At 29.2% G+C, this 15,478-nt stretch overlaps 1 protein-coding gene across 2 annotated transcripts; it reads left to right on the top strand.

The window, feature by feature from the left end:
- Window positions 1-6,005: 6,005 nt before the first annotated feature.
- On the top strand, window positions 6,006-9,785 carry LOC137816879 (Methyltransferase family protein). Of its 2 annotated transcripts, XM_068620040.2 has the most exons (7): window positions 6,006-6,278; window positions 6,349-6,458; window positions 7,204-7,412; window positions 7,506-7,594; window positions 8,761-8,863; window positions 8,985-9,127; window positions 9,395-9,785. In XM_068620040.2, the coding sequence occupies exons 1-7, from the start codon at window positions 6,060-6,062 to the stop codon at window positions 9,503-9,505; spliced, it is 984 nt and encodes a 327-aa protein (XP_068476141.2). In that variant the 5' UTR covers window positions 6,006-6,059; the 3' UTR covers window positions 9,506-9,785. The 2 variants fall into 2 exon arrangements, 1 of the variants encoding a protein (XP_068476141.2); XR_016523403.1 differs by lacking the exon at window positions 7,506-7,594.
- Window positions 9,786-15,478: the final 5,693 nt, after the last annotated feature.

Here is a 15,478-nt window from a genome sequence, read left to right as displayed (position 1 = left end):
TCTAAATTGAATGGTATTAGGTTAGTAGTAACTAAGCCTACAATTCAATGAAACCATTAATTATTTTTTGGCAGTTATTTCAGAAAAAAATCAATCCAACAAAATTGTGCTAATAGGCACAACTTCATCAGGAAAACTAATAAAAATCAAACTCATGCATCTAATCATAAGTTCCATAATTTTTTTTGTAAAAAACATGTTTTCAAGCACGATTTTAGTGTCATCAATTTCGTTGCAGCTAAGGTCGTGCTTGCAAGCACAATTTTTTTAATTTTAAAACCATGTTTCCAAGCACGATTTATCCATTCTTGTAATTTTTTTAAAATCTATCTTCTTCCATAAATTTAATAAAAAAAATTACCTCATTCTCATAAATTAACCTCACTATGAACATTAAAAGTTACTTCAAAATTGATTAGGTAGTTGAATATTTCTCATTAAATTAATTTTACAATCATAATTCTTTTTTTTATTGAAAATATGAGTTATTTCGACCTACAAAAGAGATATATATTCACTACCCAATCTTAATGATATTGAGCAGGTATTAGATAGTCCTAATTTTTGCCTATGAATATCCCAGCTCAGGACTTTGTTCTAAACTATCCAAATATTCACCTATTTGAGAATACTTTCTTAAACTCCACCATTATCTTTATCTTTCGCCTCACAGTGTACCAAACTGTGACTTCACCACAAACATTGACACTCGTGCATTAAAAGGGTCTCAACTCATGGCAAGGAAACCTAAGACTTTTTTCAACTCACATACTCTTTGACATTTTCAATTATCACATAACGTGAAAACTATTAAGATATGTCATCTTTGTCTTAACCAAAAACCTATAAATGTCACCTAGACAAGTACATTACAAGAAAATCATTAAATATATTTATAAAGTTTGTTTGTTTGTTAAATGATAAATTTTATAAAATTAAGAAATTTTTGTAAAAAAAATTAAGTTTAAGAACTCTTTTTGATAAAGTTTTGTACAAAAAAAAACTTCAAAATGGTTATAAATTTTGATAAAAAGCTTGAATTGGAATGCATTAAAAAAGAAAATTGTTCTAAACGAGGTAAAATAGGTTAGTGTGACAGGACTTCACTTTGACATGACAAAACCATGTCAACTTGACACGACTTCTTCCTATTGAAGTGGTACCATGATTGTATGACTTCTTCTATTTTATAATTTTTTCAAAACCAACCTCCATTTAGTAAAAAAAAAAGGAAAAAAATTACCCACTTTGATTAAAAAAACCTCATTTAGTATCATTACATATGGTGTTGTATATTTTTTCTCTCTTAAAATTAACAGAAATAATGGTCTTTTTTATGCTTAATATTTTATCACTATATATTATTATAATAAATTCAAATTTAATATTTATATTATTTTTTAATTATATATATATATATATATTATGTGACTTTATTTATTATATGAAAATAAAATATGAAATATGTTATTTATTTTAGACTATGTAACATCTTACACCACCCAAAATTATATATATATATATATATATATATATATATATATTATTCACTATAATACTTTTCAATTTTTTATATTTTTACAAAAAATGAAATAAACTTAGCATATAAGTATACATTCATATTAAATTAAACAAAAAAATTTAACACTCACACTAAATTTGTTTACTTCGAAATTTAGCTTCTGATTAAATATTCACTCACGTACAATTACAACAAAAGTAAATTGTAAATTATTGAAAAACTTCACACATATATATATACACGAATATATGTGCACTAAATTTTTAATACATAATGTTCATACTATAAGTCATTACCCTATTTTAATCACACTTCAAGCATTTCTCATGAAGACATCCATCATATAAAAAGATATTCACCAAAAAATATCGTATGAAATACTTGTATTAAGTATATCCTATAAGTGACTCACATTAAACCAATAACAAGACTCACTATAAGAAAAATGGAAATTAGCTGTAAAAAAAAGTGACAGTCAAGTAAGGGACATTAATAGTGTCACTAAAGCCTACACAAGTGAAATTAGCTGCCAAAAAAGTGAGGATCAAGTAAGGGACATTACTAGTATCCATTAAAGCCTACACAAGTGAAACACAAAAAAAAAAAAATATTAAAGATAGCGTCGGCTAAATAAACGTTAAACCCATACTAAAAATTGTAAAAAGAAAATAATAATGATAAGATAACATCCAAATAAAGGACACAAGCTATGGATGTATGGAATAAAAAAATAAGCATTAATTGTAGGTTTAGCCCACACTACAATTTTTTTAAAATCTAGAAATTAAATTAAGTAGTAGAGGATCAGCTGACGCAAATAAATTATAATTTATTTAGGTTAGTGTCCCAACTCTACACAATATTAAAGTTGATATTTATGTAAACTTATTTAATGTAAAAAAATAAAACTTGAAAAGCATTTGAAATAAGTGACAAGCTATTTAACAGAACACCCACACATAATCCTTAACTTTGGCGCGGGACGTTCTTCTCCTCCTCAAATTCCTTCTCAAAAGGGCGCATTCATCACCAATCTCTGGACTTTGTTGGTGTGAGTTTGAAACCTAGCTTGTAAGTATCCTCCCCTTTGCTAATACTATTTGAATCGATGAACCTATTATGCATAAATCAACTTCTACCTATTATGCATGTTTAAATCGGTGACTTGCAATCAGGTGTGAGTTGGAATCGGGAGAAATCGGTCATGCTGTAGGAAAAGAAAGATGTTTGTGGTGAGGAAGTAGAGGCTTTGACGTTAGGGGTGAAAGGAAGGTTAGTGATTTTCTTTGACTCTGTTTTAGGAATAATGGAATGTGTTTTGTTTTGGTCCATCAAACGTGAATGCGTTGTGAATAATCGATAAGTTTCTAATGTTGTATTTCAAAGTATTGTATTAGGTTTTTTTTTTTCTGATTAGGCACATTGTCTAAACTTTTGATTTGTGTTCTTTCTGATATAATTTTGGTCATTCACTGTTGTTGTTGACAATGTGATACAAACTAGTAGATAACTAAGGACTCAACAAACACTTCACAAATAGGTCAATCATCTCAATATACAAAGTCATGCCCCACCAAACCTCGAGAAAGCATCAATAGAAGAAGAACCAGATACAAACCAGAATATCAAAAGTTCTTCCTTCTTGTTTTCCACAAAACATGCTTGTAAATAATTTGGGCTCACTTTGGGGGTCCAAATAGTAGAATAAACTAGAGTAGGCTTTATAGAGCATAAAGGGAGTGTCCTAAGCGAAATGGGCCTGCACCAAGCCCACTTTTTCAAGACAAGACACCTAGGTTAGGAAGGGAAACCCTAGCTTCTAGAAACTATGTCTAGGGGGCAGCATTGACCTCGGTCAAACCCTAGGGCCGCCCCTCTTCATGGACATTTCTACCCCTCTCTCATCTTGCTCTCCAAGTCACTCCTTCCTATATAAAGGGTGTCTCCCTCCATGTATGACACATTGAAATTTTAGGTAAAGAAACTCTACTTCAGTGAATTGAGAGTCTGAGTACTCCTTTTTATCTGGGTCTTATTTTGGGTGGGTAGTATCCTAAATGGCGACTATGAGTCTTATCTTGAGTGAGTGACATCTCAAGTGGCGTGAATTCCCTTTCTAATCCATAAGTTCTTTTCATCCCTTCATCTTTTTTCCTTCTTTATTTGCGTCATTTCAAGATATTACTTATACACATATTTCAAGATATTTACAAAACGAAGCCAAAAAAAGTGCCTATGATCTTTCAGATGCTCATGCCCTTGCATCCATATCTTCTTGTGTACATAGTACAGTCATTGTAATTCACAATACAAACAAACACATGCAAGAGTAAGCTATTGAAATAAATTTTTAAAGTACAAAAATATATAACAAGAGAAATAATTAGATTAATAATTCATAAACAATCTAGTTGTTGTTTTCAATCAAACATAGACATACAAATTCATGTACCAACCACAATAATCCAATTTCATTCCAATATCAATATACAATAATTATCATATAGACCACACATGGATCTATACAACAAGGATATTAAACATGCGAAATATCAACTAACGTCTTCCAGAAAACTCATATTTAGTAGACTCTACCAAAGACTAACATCCATCCAATACTCAAGAATTATATTTACAAGCGAATCTAAGAGAAAAGATCATGGTAAGTTCAAATATTCAATATTGTGTGTCAACAGGCAGTCACGATGTATATGAACTCTCTTATTAGCTTCTCACCACCTGATATCTTAGTCTATTTGACTTAAATCATTAGTGAAGTTAGAAGATCTTTGTTAAACATAGGTGCTAATACTTAATATACAAATCAAGCATTCCATACATTATTCCAAATGTATAACTGACTTTTATACACATTTCATCATTCTCATACAATACATGTCATTTAAAACATTTCATAAATTAATTGAATATACAAACTAATATTTACTTTGCATTTTGAAAAACATCTAAACATAATCCAAATCCTTCATAACACAATTAAAAAAAATTACCTTTTCAACATAAAAAAAATGATTTAAATACCAAACTATCAAAATATCACATCTCTACAATTTCAAACAACAAAGAATCCAACAATTTTCAATAACACTCCTATAAGAGAAATTTGGACCTTGTGACCACGTCTATTTTATATCCAGATCCTCTAACCTAAGATACTATTGAAAAGTTAAAATTAGTTTTCCTTACCTGAAAAAATCATCTTCAAAGCAACCTCCCAAAATAAATCAATAATGCTACACAAAACGTGAGACCTAGAGTACGTTATCCAAACATAACAAAATTTGAGTATTGATAAAATAAGTTGAGATGGTCACTTTCCTCAATTAACTCCACCAAGATTGATGACAAAATCATAGAAAAACATAGATAACAAAAAATCTTTAGAGTAGATAGGAACTTACTCTGTTTGAAAATCTGATTGAGTATGAATGATCACTAGGTCCTCAACTATTGTGAACTATGATTAGACTTAAATAGATAAGGTTTGATGGGAGAAAAATTAGAGAAAAAGGAGAGAGTAAATATGAGAAAAAAAGATAGACATGGGTTGTGTTTTTGTTAATGCGGTTACACATTTCATTCCTTGGAGTAATTGAACTAAATAATGCCTAAACATGTAAAAAATAACATTGGAGCAAAACATGCTATCTTGAGTGGGATTGCAATTGAGAGTAAAAACCTTAAGTTAAACTTCTAACTTTAACTCATTTATTAGAATTAATATTGATATTTTTCCTCACTTGAAAAATACGGAACTCAATAAATTTGTTAGTAAAAAAGAGAGTCACCAACAATCTAAAGACCTAGAACAAAATGATCAAATATAACCAAAATACAATACAAGATTAAACAAGTTGAGAGAATAACTTTTTTCTTAATCATGAGTAGAAAGGAGAATTAATTTTTTGTTTCAAAACAAAAAGATCTTACTTTAGAAAAAAATTGATCAAATAAAAATAATTTTGATCTTAAAAAAAATGAAGATTTAGAGTTAGAATTATAAAGAGAGAGTGAAATAGAAAAACTAAGTGTGAAAAAAAGGAAAAAAAGTTTTATAAATTATATTCAAATAAAAAGTTTGATAGTATAAGATCAAACATTTTACACATTATAATTTAATAATATTAAGTAAAATTTGACTAGTTATTTTTTAATCTAAATTTGAGTTCCTTTATACAATGTTCTAATTTCTTTTATTTTTTTATTATGTTTTAATTTTTGTAATCAATATTATAATTTTTTTATTGTGAGATACCAAATAAAAACTTCATAATATATTATAATAGATTTATAACGATGTTCTTTGCTATGAAATTTTGGTTTTGAATTTAAAACTTATTAAAAAAAAAGAATTTGTGAACACCAAATGAAATAACAGCTCTAATACAGCAGTTATAAAGAGAATTATAAACTTAAGACTCAAATGATATAAAATACTCTAATTAAAACATATGAATGAAACGTAAAGTTTAAAACATATAAACATAGAAGAAGGAAGAAAAGGGGCAAAGCAGAAATGGAGAAAGGGACAACGAGTAGTGGAGGAGAAGCAGAAGCACAATACTTCTGCAAGGACTTCCACTGGGAAGACCTACGAGCAGAGGTGGAAGCAAACCCTTCCTATGCCTACCACTTTGAATCCGCGTCTTCTTCCTCATCGTCAACTCCACCCGAATCAGACGTCCTAGCATGGAAGCAATTTCACCTTCGTCACGCATCTGGAACATTCTTCAAGGTCCCTTCCTTTTTCCTCTTCGCATTTTTTTCCTTTCAATTTCCCTAACTAACCACTTCATGGTATTCAGGAAAGACGCTATTTGTTGAAGGAGTTCCCAGAACTACTCTCCTCTCCCCCAAACTCTAAGCTCTTGGAAGTTGGTTGCGGCAATGGCAGCACTGCTCTTCCTATTCTACGGTTCTTTCTTTTCCTTTTTCCTTCTCTTTTCCCATCTGCGTCACGCAGCGGCTACTTATTTATTATGTTACATAATAAACGAGTTTTCAGTTACCGGTTATCTATATAAGAAAAAACAGCTATTGCATAAGATTTGTGCAATTGCATACGTGAAAACCTTGTTCTCTCAATATCACTTCGGAAATCCCCTTCATTCTAGGGTTTCCCTTGGTGTTCTTACGCTTGTGTTCTTCGGTTTCCTTCGTAACCCTATAACTGCTTCTTTCGTATCGTGTTATTTATCAGTAGTAGATTAAGTTTGTGTTTGGATTCAGCTCAAATAGTGTTGAAATACTGACTGAAGTGATTTTAAGACACTTCAGCGTTTGCCTTTGGATAAAAAACTATATACTGAATTTTAATTCTAACTTCTTTTTAGAATAAAAACATCTAAACGTAAACCACTGCAAAAACAATTTCAACCAAAATTTTAGTTGAAATGAGTTATGCAAGCACTCACCCGAATTCACTAGTTAATTACTCTTGAATTGTTTTGTATTAGCATATAATTGACTTTTGTGAACTTTTGCTTGGTTTTGAAGCTGGTGGTTGAGAATTACAACATAGTGGTCTTGGATCGTTTGCAGTTTCTGAATTTGCAGATTAAAACCAACAACTTACTCTTGGTCATTTTGGGGGTTGTTGCCCTTGTTTTATTTTTTTGTATCTTGCAGTTTTTAAATTCTTATGAAGCTTTCCTGTGCAGGGCCAACAAAGATTTGACTGTTTATGTATGCGACTGTAGTGATGAGACTCTTGAGAGGGCTAAAGAGATTATAAGTGATGCCTCAACATCCTTTCAGTATCGTTTCCGTACATTCTGTTGTGATATTTCCACCAATGGATTCCCAACCTGGTTGGCATGCTACCCTTGTCGAGATAAATTTTTACAAAAGCAGTCATACTGTTTGTCAGGTTATTTTGCCATACCTTTATGCTGCTGATTTAGTCTGATTTATGCAATGGCTTTGTAAAAAGTTAGACTTGGTTCTTTCTGTTTCTATCCAGATGTCAGAGAGGGTAATGGACTGCATTTTACCAATACATATCCATCAGAAGATGAATGTTGTGTTGGCGGAGTAGATTTTATAACATTGGTCTGAACTTTTCTCCTCTAAAATTACCTTAAGTACAATGATATGGTGCTTCCAGAGCTTGAGAATGTGTTAGAGCCGTAATCTTTACCTTGAGATTTAAAGTAATATATTATTTCAAATGTCCCTCTTTCACAATGTCTCTTTGACAGCATATTCCCATCCTAACCTAGCAACATATGTTAACTGACAGAGCCTCCATTTCAAAATGCTTTTTTTTTTAGAATTTGTGCTGTTTCAATTTATCTGTCATTTTAGAAAATTAAAGTTTTTATTTTTTATCCCAACTTTTTCTGTCTCCGTATCTCCACTAAGTGGAATGAGAGAAGCTGATCACATCAATGTAGTGACAATATTTTGTGTAGTTTGGTAAAGGGAAATTTAGTAAAATAAAATCATATGTTACGTTTATTCAGGCTAATGAATTGCTTTCTGAATCTCTGTAAAATTATCTTGAATTACATATTCTTGAAAAGGAGTTTATGAAAGTGGTTAGACTGCAAATTGTCTTCTCATTATGCTCCGTAACGTTCCTTTTCTATATTTGTCATAGTTTTACTTTCTACTTGTCATATTTTTATTTGGAAGATACATGCATTCAAGCTTTAATCTCAATTTTATCAATTATTTTCTGGCTTTGTTTTCATCTGCATGTGGTGCTAATTTGTCAGTTGCTTCATTTTTTGTTAAAAGAAGTACTCATTGTTCATTCATTCTTCAATAACAGATGCTGCATTATTTCCTTTTCTATATTCTATTCCTATTGCATTTTGCTACCTATGGGATTTTTTTAAGCTGTTGAACCGGAACATTTTTCCTTAGTGAAGCTTTTTTTTTTTTTTTATGTCAGACCCCTTATCTTTTTCTTGTTTCATTATGGAGTATACATGCACTCACACTTATCTCAATAGTTTCCTATGTAGGTTTTAGTCTACTTGCGATTCTTGTTTCTAGTCGGTTTAGTGTAAACTTTAACTTTCTAAGACCTGTTGTTTATTATTGTTTAGCCTTTAGTGATGTTCAGTCGTTCTATATTAGCTCTCTAGATTCTTTGGCATACACAAACAACTTTATCTTTAATCTATTGAATATATCATAGACTGGTTTGAATATTGTAAGTTAAAAATTAACGACCTCTCATTTTTGTTTATTTTGATGTGTCATGTCAGATCTTCACACTATCAGCAGTACCCCTTGATAGGATGCCAAAATCTGTCAAAGAATGCTTTTTCGTGTTGAAGCCAGGAGGCATGGTTTTTTTTAGGGACTATGGTAACAAACAAACTTATTCTGTCTGGAGCTTTTAGGAAAATCTCTAGCTATATGTAGTCCTTTATGTCAGTCAATCTTTAGAAACCTAAGGTACTGGAAATGACTGAACTCCTATAATCAGGCCTCTATGATATGACTATGCTTCGATTTGAGCAAGACAAGCGAGTGGGATTCAGGGAATACATGCGGTCAGATGGAACACGATCATATTTCTTTTGTTTAGATGCCGTCCGGAACCTATTTTTGGGTGCGGGCTTCACTGAGGTACTTTTCCCTTTTTATTGGGCAAGAACTTTTGGCATGGCACATTGTTCTGTAATTATATTTTAATAGAAACATTAGTTGACTTGTGTTCCTGCACAAATTTTAATTCTTCTTATGCGTGTGGATTGAGTTTAGAATCTGTTGACTGTTACTGTGCTTGTTCATGATACTTAACCTTCCATCTGTCGTCACCCTTCCTGTAAAATTTTGCGTGTCCCAATGTCTGGAATGTTTCTGACATTATATTCTGCTTGTATGTCTCTGCAGCTTGAGCTTCAATACTGTTGTGTTAAGTCTATAAATCGCCAGAAAGGGAAGTGCATGCAAAGAGTGTGGGTTCACGGTAAGTTCCAGAAGCCTGCACTGAGAAATGAATAATCTCCCTTGGTGTGCTGTGAGAATTCAGATGAAAATGTACACTTATTCAAGTTTCTGCTACGCTGAAGAGAAACAGGTAGAAAAGAATTCTGATGTCAATGTAGTCCTTTATTTTCGCTCCTAAATTTTATTGCGCTAGAAAATCTGAAATGATTATTTCTGAAACAGAAAATATTGATATCATGGCTTCAGTGCAGATTAATCTATTTGTGAATTGTTGTATTGAATGAGAATTCGGGAAGCCGGCATTTATTTTCCTTAAAAAAACCTATTTTGCTAATCTCGAAATTTACAGTCAAAATTCATGCTAGTTAGGCACCAAATTACAAATAAATAAATGACCACCGGATTAAGCAATTACTGTTCCTGCATGTGCATAGTGAAGTTGTGTCTATATTCTAACGAGGTTTGCCATTTCAGCCCTTCATGGGATTCAAGTTTTAAAACATGGGTGTGCTGAATGTAATGCCTAAACTAACTTACAATTGCAAGCCCCTTTTTGTTTTTCTGGTAGTGAGTTGAAAGCTTCCAAAGAGGGTCTTCCGAGAATTAACGAGGGCATAAATTCCACTACCCAATAAGCTAGAAGATTTAAACACAAACAACTACAATCGACTTAATAAAACAATACTAGCATATGTATAAATTTTTGTAGCATTTTCAATTCAAAATGAAGGCCAACACAACGACTTGTGCGTGTCATGTGGTAAATAGTTCCAAGGTAATTAAAGAATCATTTCGCAAGATATTTCAAGAGCTTAACTAGTGAACTTGGCATTCCACCAACAATGTTATGCGCTTGTTAGTTCCAATGACCTTGTTCAGGATAAAAACATTTCCCTTGTTACTTGTTATGCTTCGACTAGTTGGTTATGAACAGAGACATTCTGTTATTTCTCTAACAGTACCTCACATGCCAATAAGCTAAAAGACAATTTGCCTTACCAGCTGGTTGGTTACACCCATTGTCAAATCCAAATCAGATCAGACAAGATTCGGCTATGGATTTCATAATTAGCTTACCTCCTTCCAATGGTTTTATAACCTAAGAAACTATAAGAAAGTGAATGTTTTGCATAATAATAGTTTAAAAGTATCTTAACTATCGAAAACAAGTGTATTACTTAACTAAATATTTGCAACTTGTTCTTTTCGCTATTAATTGATTGAAAACACTTATGATATCTTTGAAAACCAATTTCATGTGTTAAAATTGTGTTTTGATATGTTTAATATTTCTCTTACAATCTTAGTCTATTAATTGATTGAAACACTTATGAATATCTTTGAAAAACAATTTCATGTGCTAAAATTGTGTTTTCATATATTTTTTACAATCTAAGGTCTATTAATTGATTCAAACACTTAAGATACCTTTGAAAAACCATTTCATGTGTTCAAATTGTATTTTGATATGTTTAATACTTCATTTACAATCTAAGGTCTATTAACTGATTGAAACACTTATGATAGATATCTTTAAAAAACAATTTCATGTGTTAAAATTGTGTTTTGATATGTTTGATACTTCTTTCATTTACAATCCAAGGTTTTATAACCTAGGAAACTATAAGAAAGTGAATGTTCTGTATAGTAATAGTTTAAAAGTATCTTAACTATCGAAAGCAAGCGTATTACTTAACTAAATGTTTGCAACTTGTTCTTTTCGCTATTAATTGATTGAAAACACTTATGATATCTTTGAAAACAAATTTCATTGTTAAAATTGTGTTTTGATATGTTTAATATTTCTTTTACAATCTTAGTCTATTAATTGATTGAAACACTTATGAATATCTTTGAAAAACAATTTCATGTGTTAAAATTGTGTTTTCAAATATTTTTTACAATCTAAGGTCTATTAATTGATTCAAACACTTATGATACCTTTGAAAAACCATTTCATGTGTTCAAATTGTATTTTGATATGTTTAATACTTCCTTTACAATGTAAGGTCTATCAACTTATTGAAACACTTATGATAGATATCTTTGAAAAACAATTTCATGTGTTAAAATTGTGTTTTGATATGTTTAATACTTCTTTCATTTACAATCCAAGGTTTTATAACCTAGGAAACTATAAGAAAGTGAATGTTCTGTATAATAATAGTTTAAAAGTATCTTAACTATCGAAAACAAGCGTATTGCTTAACTAAATGTTTGCAACTTGTTCTTTTCGCTATTAATTGATTGAAAACTCTTATGATATCTTTGAAAACCAATTTCATGTGTTAAAATTGTGTTTTAATATGTTTAATATTTCTTTTACAATCTTAGTCTATTAATTGATTGAAACACTTATGAATATCTTTGAAAAACAATTTCATGTGTTAAAATTGTGTTTTCATATATTTTTTACAATCTAAGGTCTATTAATTGATTCAAACACTTATGATACCTTTGAAAAATCATTTCATGTGTTCAAATTGTATTTTGATATGTTTAATACTTATTTTAGAATCTAAGGTATATTAACTGATTGAAACACTTCTGATAGATATCTTTGAAAAACAATTTCAAGTCTTAAAATTGTGTTTTGATATGTTTAATACTTCTTTCATTTACAATCCAAAGTTTTATAACCTAGGAAACTATAACAAAGTGAATGTTCTGTATAATAATAGTTTAAAAGTATCTTAACTATCGAAGAGAAGCGTATTACTTAACTAAATGTTTGCAAATTGTTCTTTTCGCTATTAATTGATTGAAAACACTTATGATATCTTTGAAAACCAATTTCATGTGTTAAAATTGTGTTTTTATATGTTTAATATTTCTTTTTCAAAATTAGTCTATTAATTGATTGAAACACTTATGAATATCTTTGAAAAAGAATTTCATGTGTTAAAATTGTGTTTTCATATATTTTTTACAATCTAAGGTCTATTAATTCATTCAAACATTTATGATACCTTTGAAAAACCATTTCATGTGTTCAAATTATATTTTGATATGTTTAATATTTCTCTTACAATCTAAGGTCTATTAACTGATTGAAACACTTATGATAGATATCTTTGAAAAACAATTCCGTGTGTTAAAATTGTGTTTTGATATGTTTAATACTTCTTTCATTTACAATCCAAGGTTTTATAACATAGGAAACTATAAGAAAGTGAATGTTCTGTATAATAATAGTTTAAAAGTATCTTAACTATCGAAAACAAGCGTATTACTTAACTAAATGTTTGCAACTTGTTCTCTTCGCTATTAATTGATTGAAAACAGTTATGATATCTTTGAAAACCAAATTCATGTGTTAAAATTGTGTTTTAATATGTTTAATATTTCTTTTACAATCTTAGTCTATTAATTGATTGAAACACTTATGAATATCTTTGAAAAACAATTTCATGTATTAAAATTATGTTTTCATATATTTTTTACAATCTAAGGTCTATTAATTGATTCAATAACTTATGATACCTTTGAAAAACCATTTCATGTGTTCAAATTGTATTTTGATATGTTTAATACTTCTTTTACAATCTAAGGTCTATTAACAGATTGAAACACTTATGAGAGATATCTTTGAAAAACAATTTCATGTGTTAAAAATGTGTTTTGATTTGTTTCATACTTCTTTCATTTACAATCCAAGGTTTTATAACTTAGGAAACTATAACAAAGTGAATGTTCTATATAATAATATTTTAAAAGTATCTTGACTATCGAAGAGAAAAGTATTACTTAACTAAATGTTTGCAACTTTTTCTTTTCGCTATTAATTGATTGAAAACACTTATGATATCTTTGAAAACCAATTTCATGTGTAAAAATTGTGTTTTGATATGTTTAATATTTCTTTTACAATCTTAGTCTATTAATTTATTGAAACACTTATGAATATCTTTGAAAAAAAAAATTTAATGTGTTAAAATTGTGTTTTCATATATTTTTTACAATCTAAGGTCTATTAATTGATGGAAACATTTATGATACCTTTGCAAAACCATTTCATGTGTTCAAATTGTATTTTGATATGTTTAATATTTCTTTTACAATGTAAGGTCTATTAACTGATTGAAACACTTATGATAGATATCTTTAAAAAACAATTCCATGTGTTAAAATTGTATTTTGATATGTTTAATACATATTTCATTTACAATCCAAGGTTTTATAACCTAGGAAATTATAACAAAGTGAATGTTCTGTATAATAATAGTTGAAAAGTATCTTAACTATCGAAGAGAAGCGTATTACTTAACTAAATGTTTTCAACTTGTTTTTTTCGCTATTAATTGATTGAAAACACTTATGATATCTTTGAAAACCAATTTCATGTGTTAAAATTGTGTTTTGATATGTTTAATATTTATTTTACAATCTTAGTCTATTAATTGATTGAAACACTTATTGATATGATTCCAATAGCACAATATGAATGATTCTTGACATTCTTAGGAATCAACTTGAGTTGGATATGAGGTAGGCACTTTTTTATAGAAATGGATCAAGGTTCTATGTTCAAGAACTCAGCAAGACTAGTACCAAAACCCAAACTCACATGGAAGATCCATGTATTGTCAAATTGAATCAAAAACATCAACTAGAAATGAAGAAGAAGCAAAGAGGATCGGTAAAAGCAAAAGGAACCGAAGCAAAACAGCAAAGGAACTAAAATACCGAACCGAAAATGCAAGAACACAAGCTAAGACATGAACATAAAAGGAGAAGGAAGGAAGGAGAAGAGAAAGCTCATGAAGATGGAGGAATTTGTTGGATGATCACGCCACTTAACAAGCGTATTACTTAACTAAATGTTTGCAACTTGTTCTTTTCGCTATTAATTGATTGAAAACACTTATGATATCTTTGAAAACCAATTTCATGTGTTATAATTTTGTTTTGATATGTTTAATATTTCTTTTACAATCTTAGTCTATTAAGTGATTGAAACATTTATGAATATCTTTGAAAAACAATTTCATGTGTTAAAATTGTGTTTTCATATAATTTTTACAATCTAACGTCTATTAATTGATTCAAACACTTATGATAATTTTGAAAAAACATTTCATGTGTTCAAATTGTATTTTGATATCTTTAATACTTCTTTTACAATGTAAGGTCTATTAACTGATTGAAACACTTATGATAGATATCTTTGAAAAAAAATTTAATTTCTTAAAATTGTGTTTTGATATGTTTAATACTTCTTACATTTACAATTGAAGGTTTTATAACCTAGGAAACTATAAGAAAGTGAATGTTCTGTATAATAATAGTTTAAAAGTATCTTAACTATCGAAAACAAGCGTATTACTTAACTAAATGTTTGCAACTTGTTCTTTTCACTATTAATTGATTGAAAACACTTATGATATCTTTGAAAACCAATTTCATGTGTTAAGATTGTGTTTTGATATGTTTAATATTTCTTTTACAATCTTAGTCTATTATAAGATTGAAACACTTATGAATATATTTGAAAAACAATTTCATGTGTTAAAATTGTGTTTTCATATCTTTTTTACAAACTAAGGTTTACTAATTGATTCAAACACTTATGATACCTTTGAAAAACCATTTCATGTGTTTAAATTGTATTTTGATATGTTTAATACTTCATTTACAATCTAAGGTCTATTAACTGATCGAAACACTTATGATAGATATCTTTGAAAAACAATTTCATGTGTTAAAATTGTGTTTTGATATGTTTAAAACTTCTTTCATTTACAATCTAAGGTTTTATAACCTAGGAAACTATAAGAAAGTGAATGTTCTGTATAATAATAGTTTAAAAGTATCTTAACTATCGAAAGCAAGCGTATTACTTAACTAAATGTTTGCAACTTGTTCTTTTCGCTATTAATTGATTGAAAACACTTATGATATCTTTGAAAATCAATTTCATGTGTTAAAATTGTGTTTTGATATGTTTAATATTTCTTTTACAATCTTAGTCTATTACTTGATTGAAACACTTATGAATATCTTTGAAAAACAATTTCATGTGTTAAA

Source organism: Phaseolus vulgaris, chromosome 7 (assembly GCF_051622355.1).
Source record: "Phaseolus vulgaris cultivar YP4 chromosome 7, ASM5162235v1, whole genome shotgun sequence".
Taxonomy (NCBI): Eukaryota; Viridiplantae; Streptophyta; class Magnoliopsida; order Fabales; family Fabaceae; genus Phaseolus; species Phaseolus vulgaris.
This window is presented reverse-complemented; position numbering and strand designations above follow the sequence as displayed.

Excerpts from the sequence above, each read along its gene's own strand:
- LOC137816879 (XM_068620040.2), top strand. The coding sequence starts at position 6,060 with ATGGAGAAAGGGACAACGAGTAGTGGAGGAGAAGCAGAAGCACAATAC. Across the intron at positions 7,413-7,505 it reads GCAGTCATACTGTTTGTCAG|ATGTCAGAGAGGGTAATGGA; the intron begins GTTATTTTGCCA and ends GTTTCTATCCAG. Across the intron at positions 7,595-8,760 it reads GAGTAGATTTTATAACATTG|ATCTTCACACTATCAGCAGT; the intron begins GTCTGAACTTTT and ends GTGTCATGTCAG.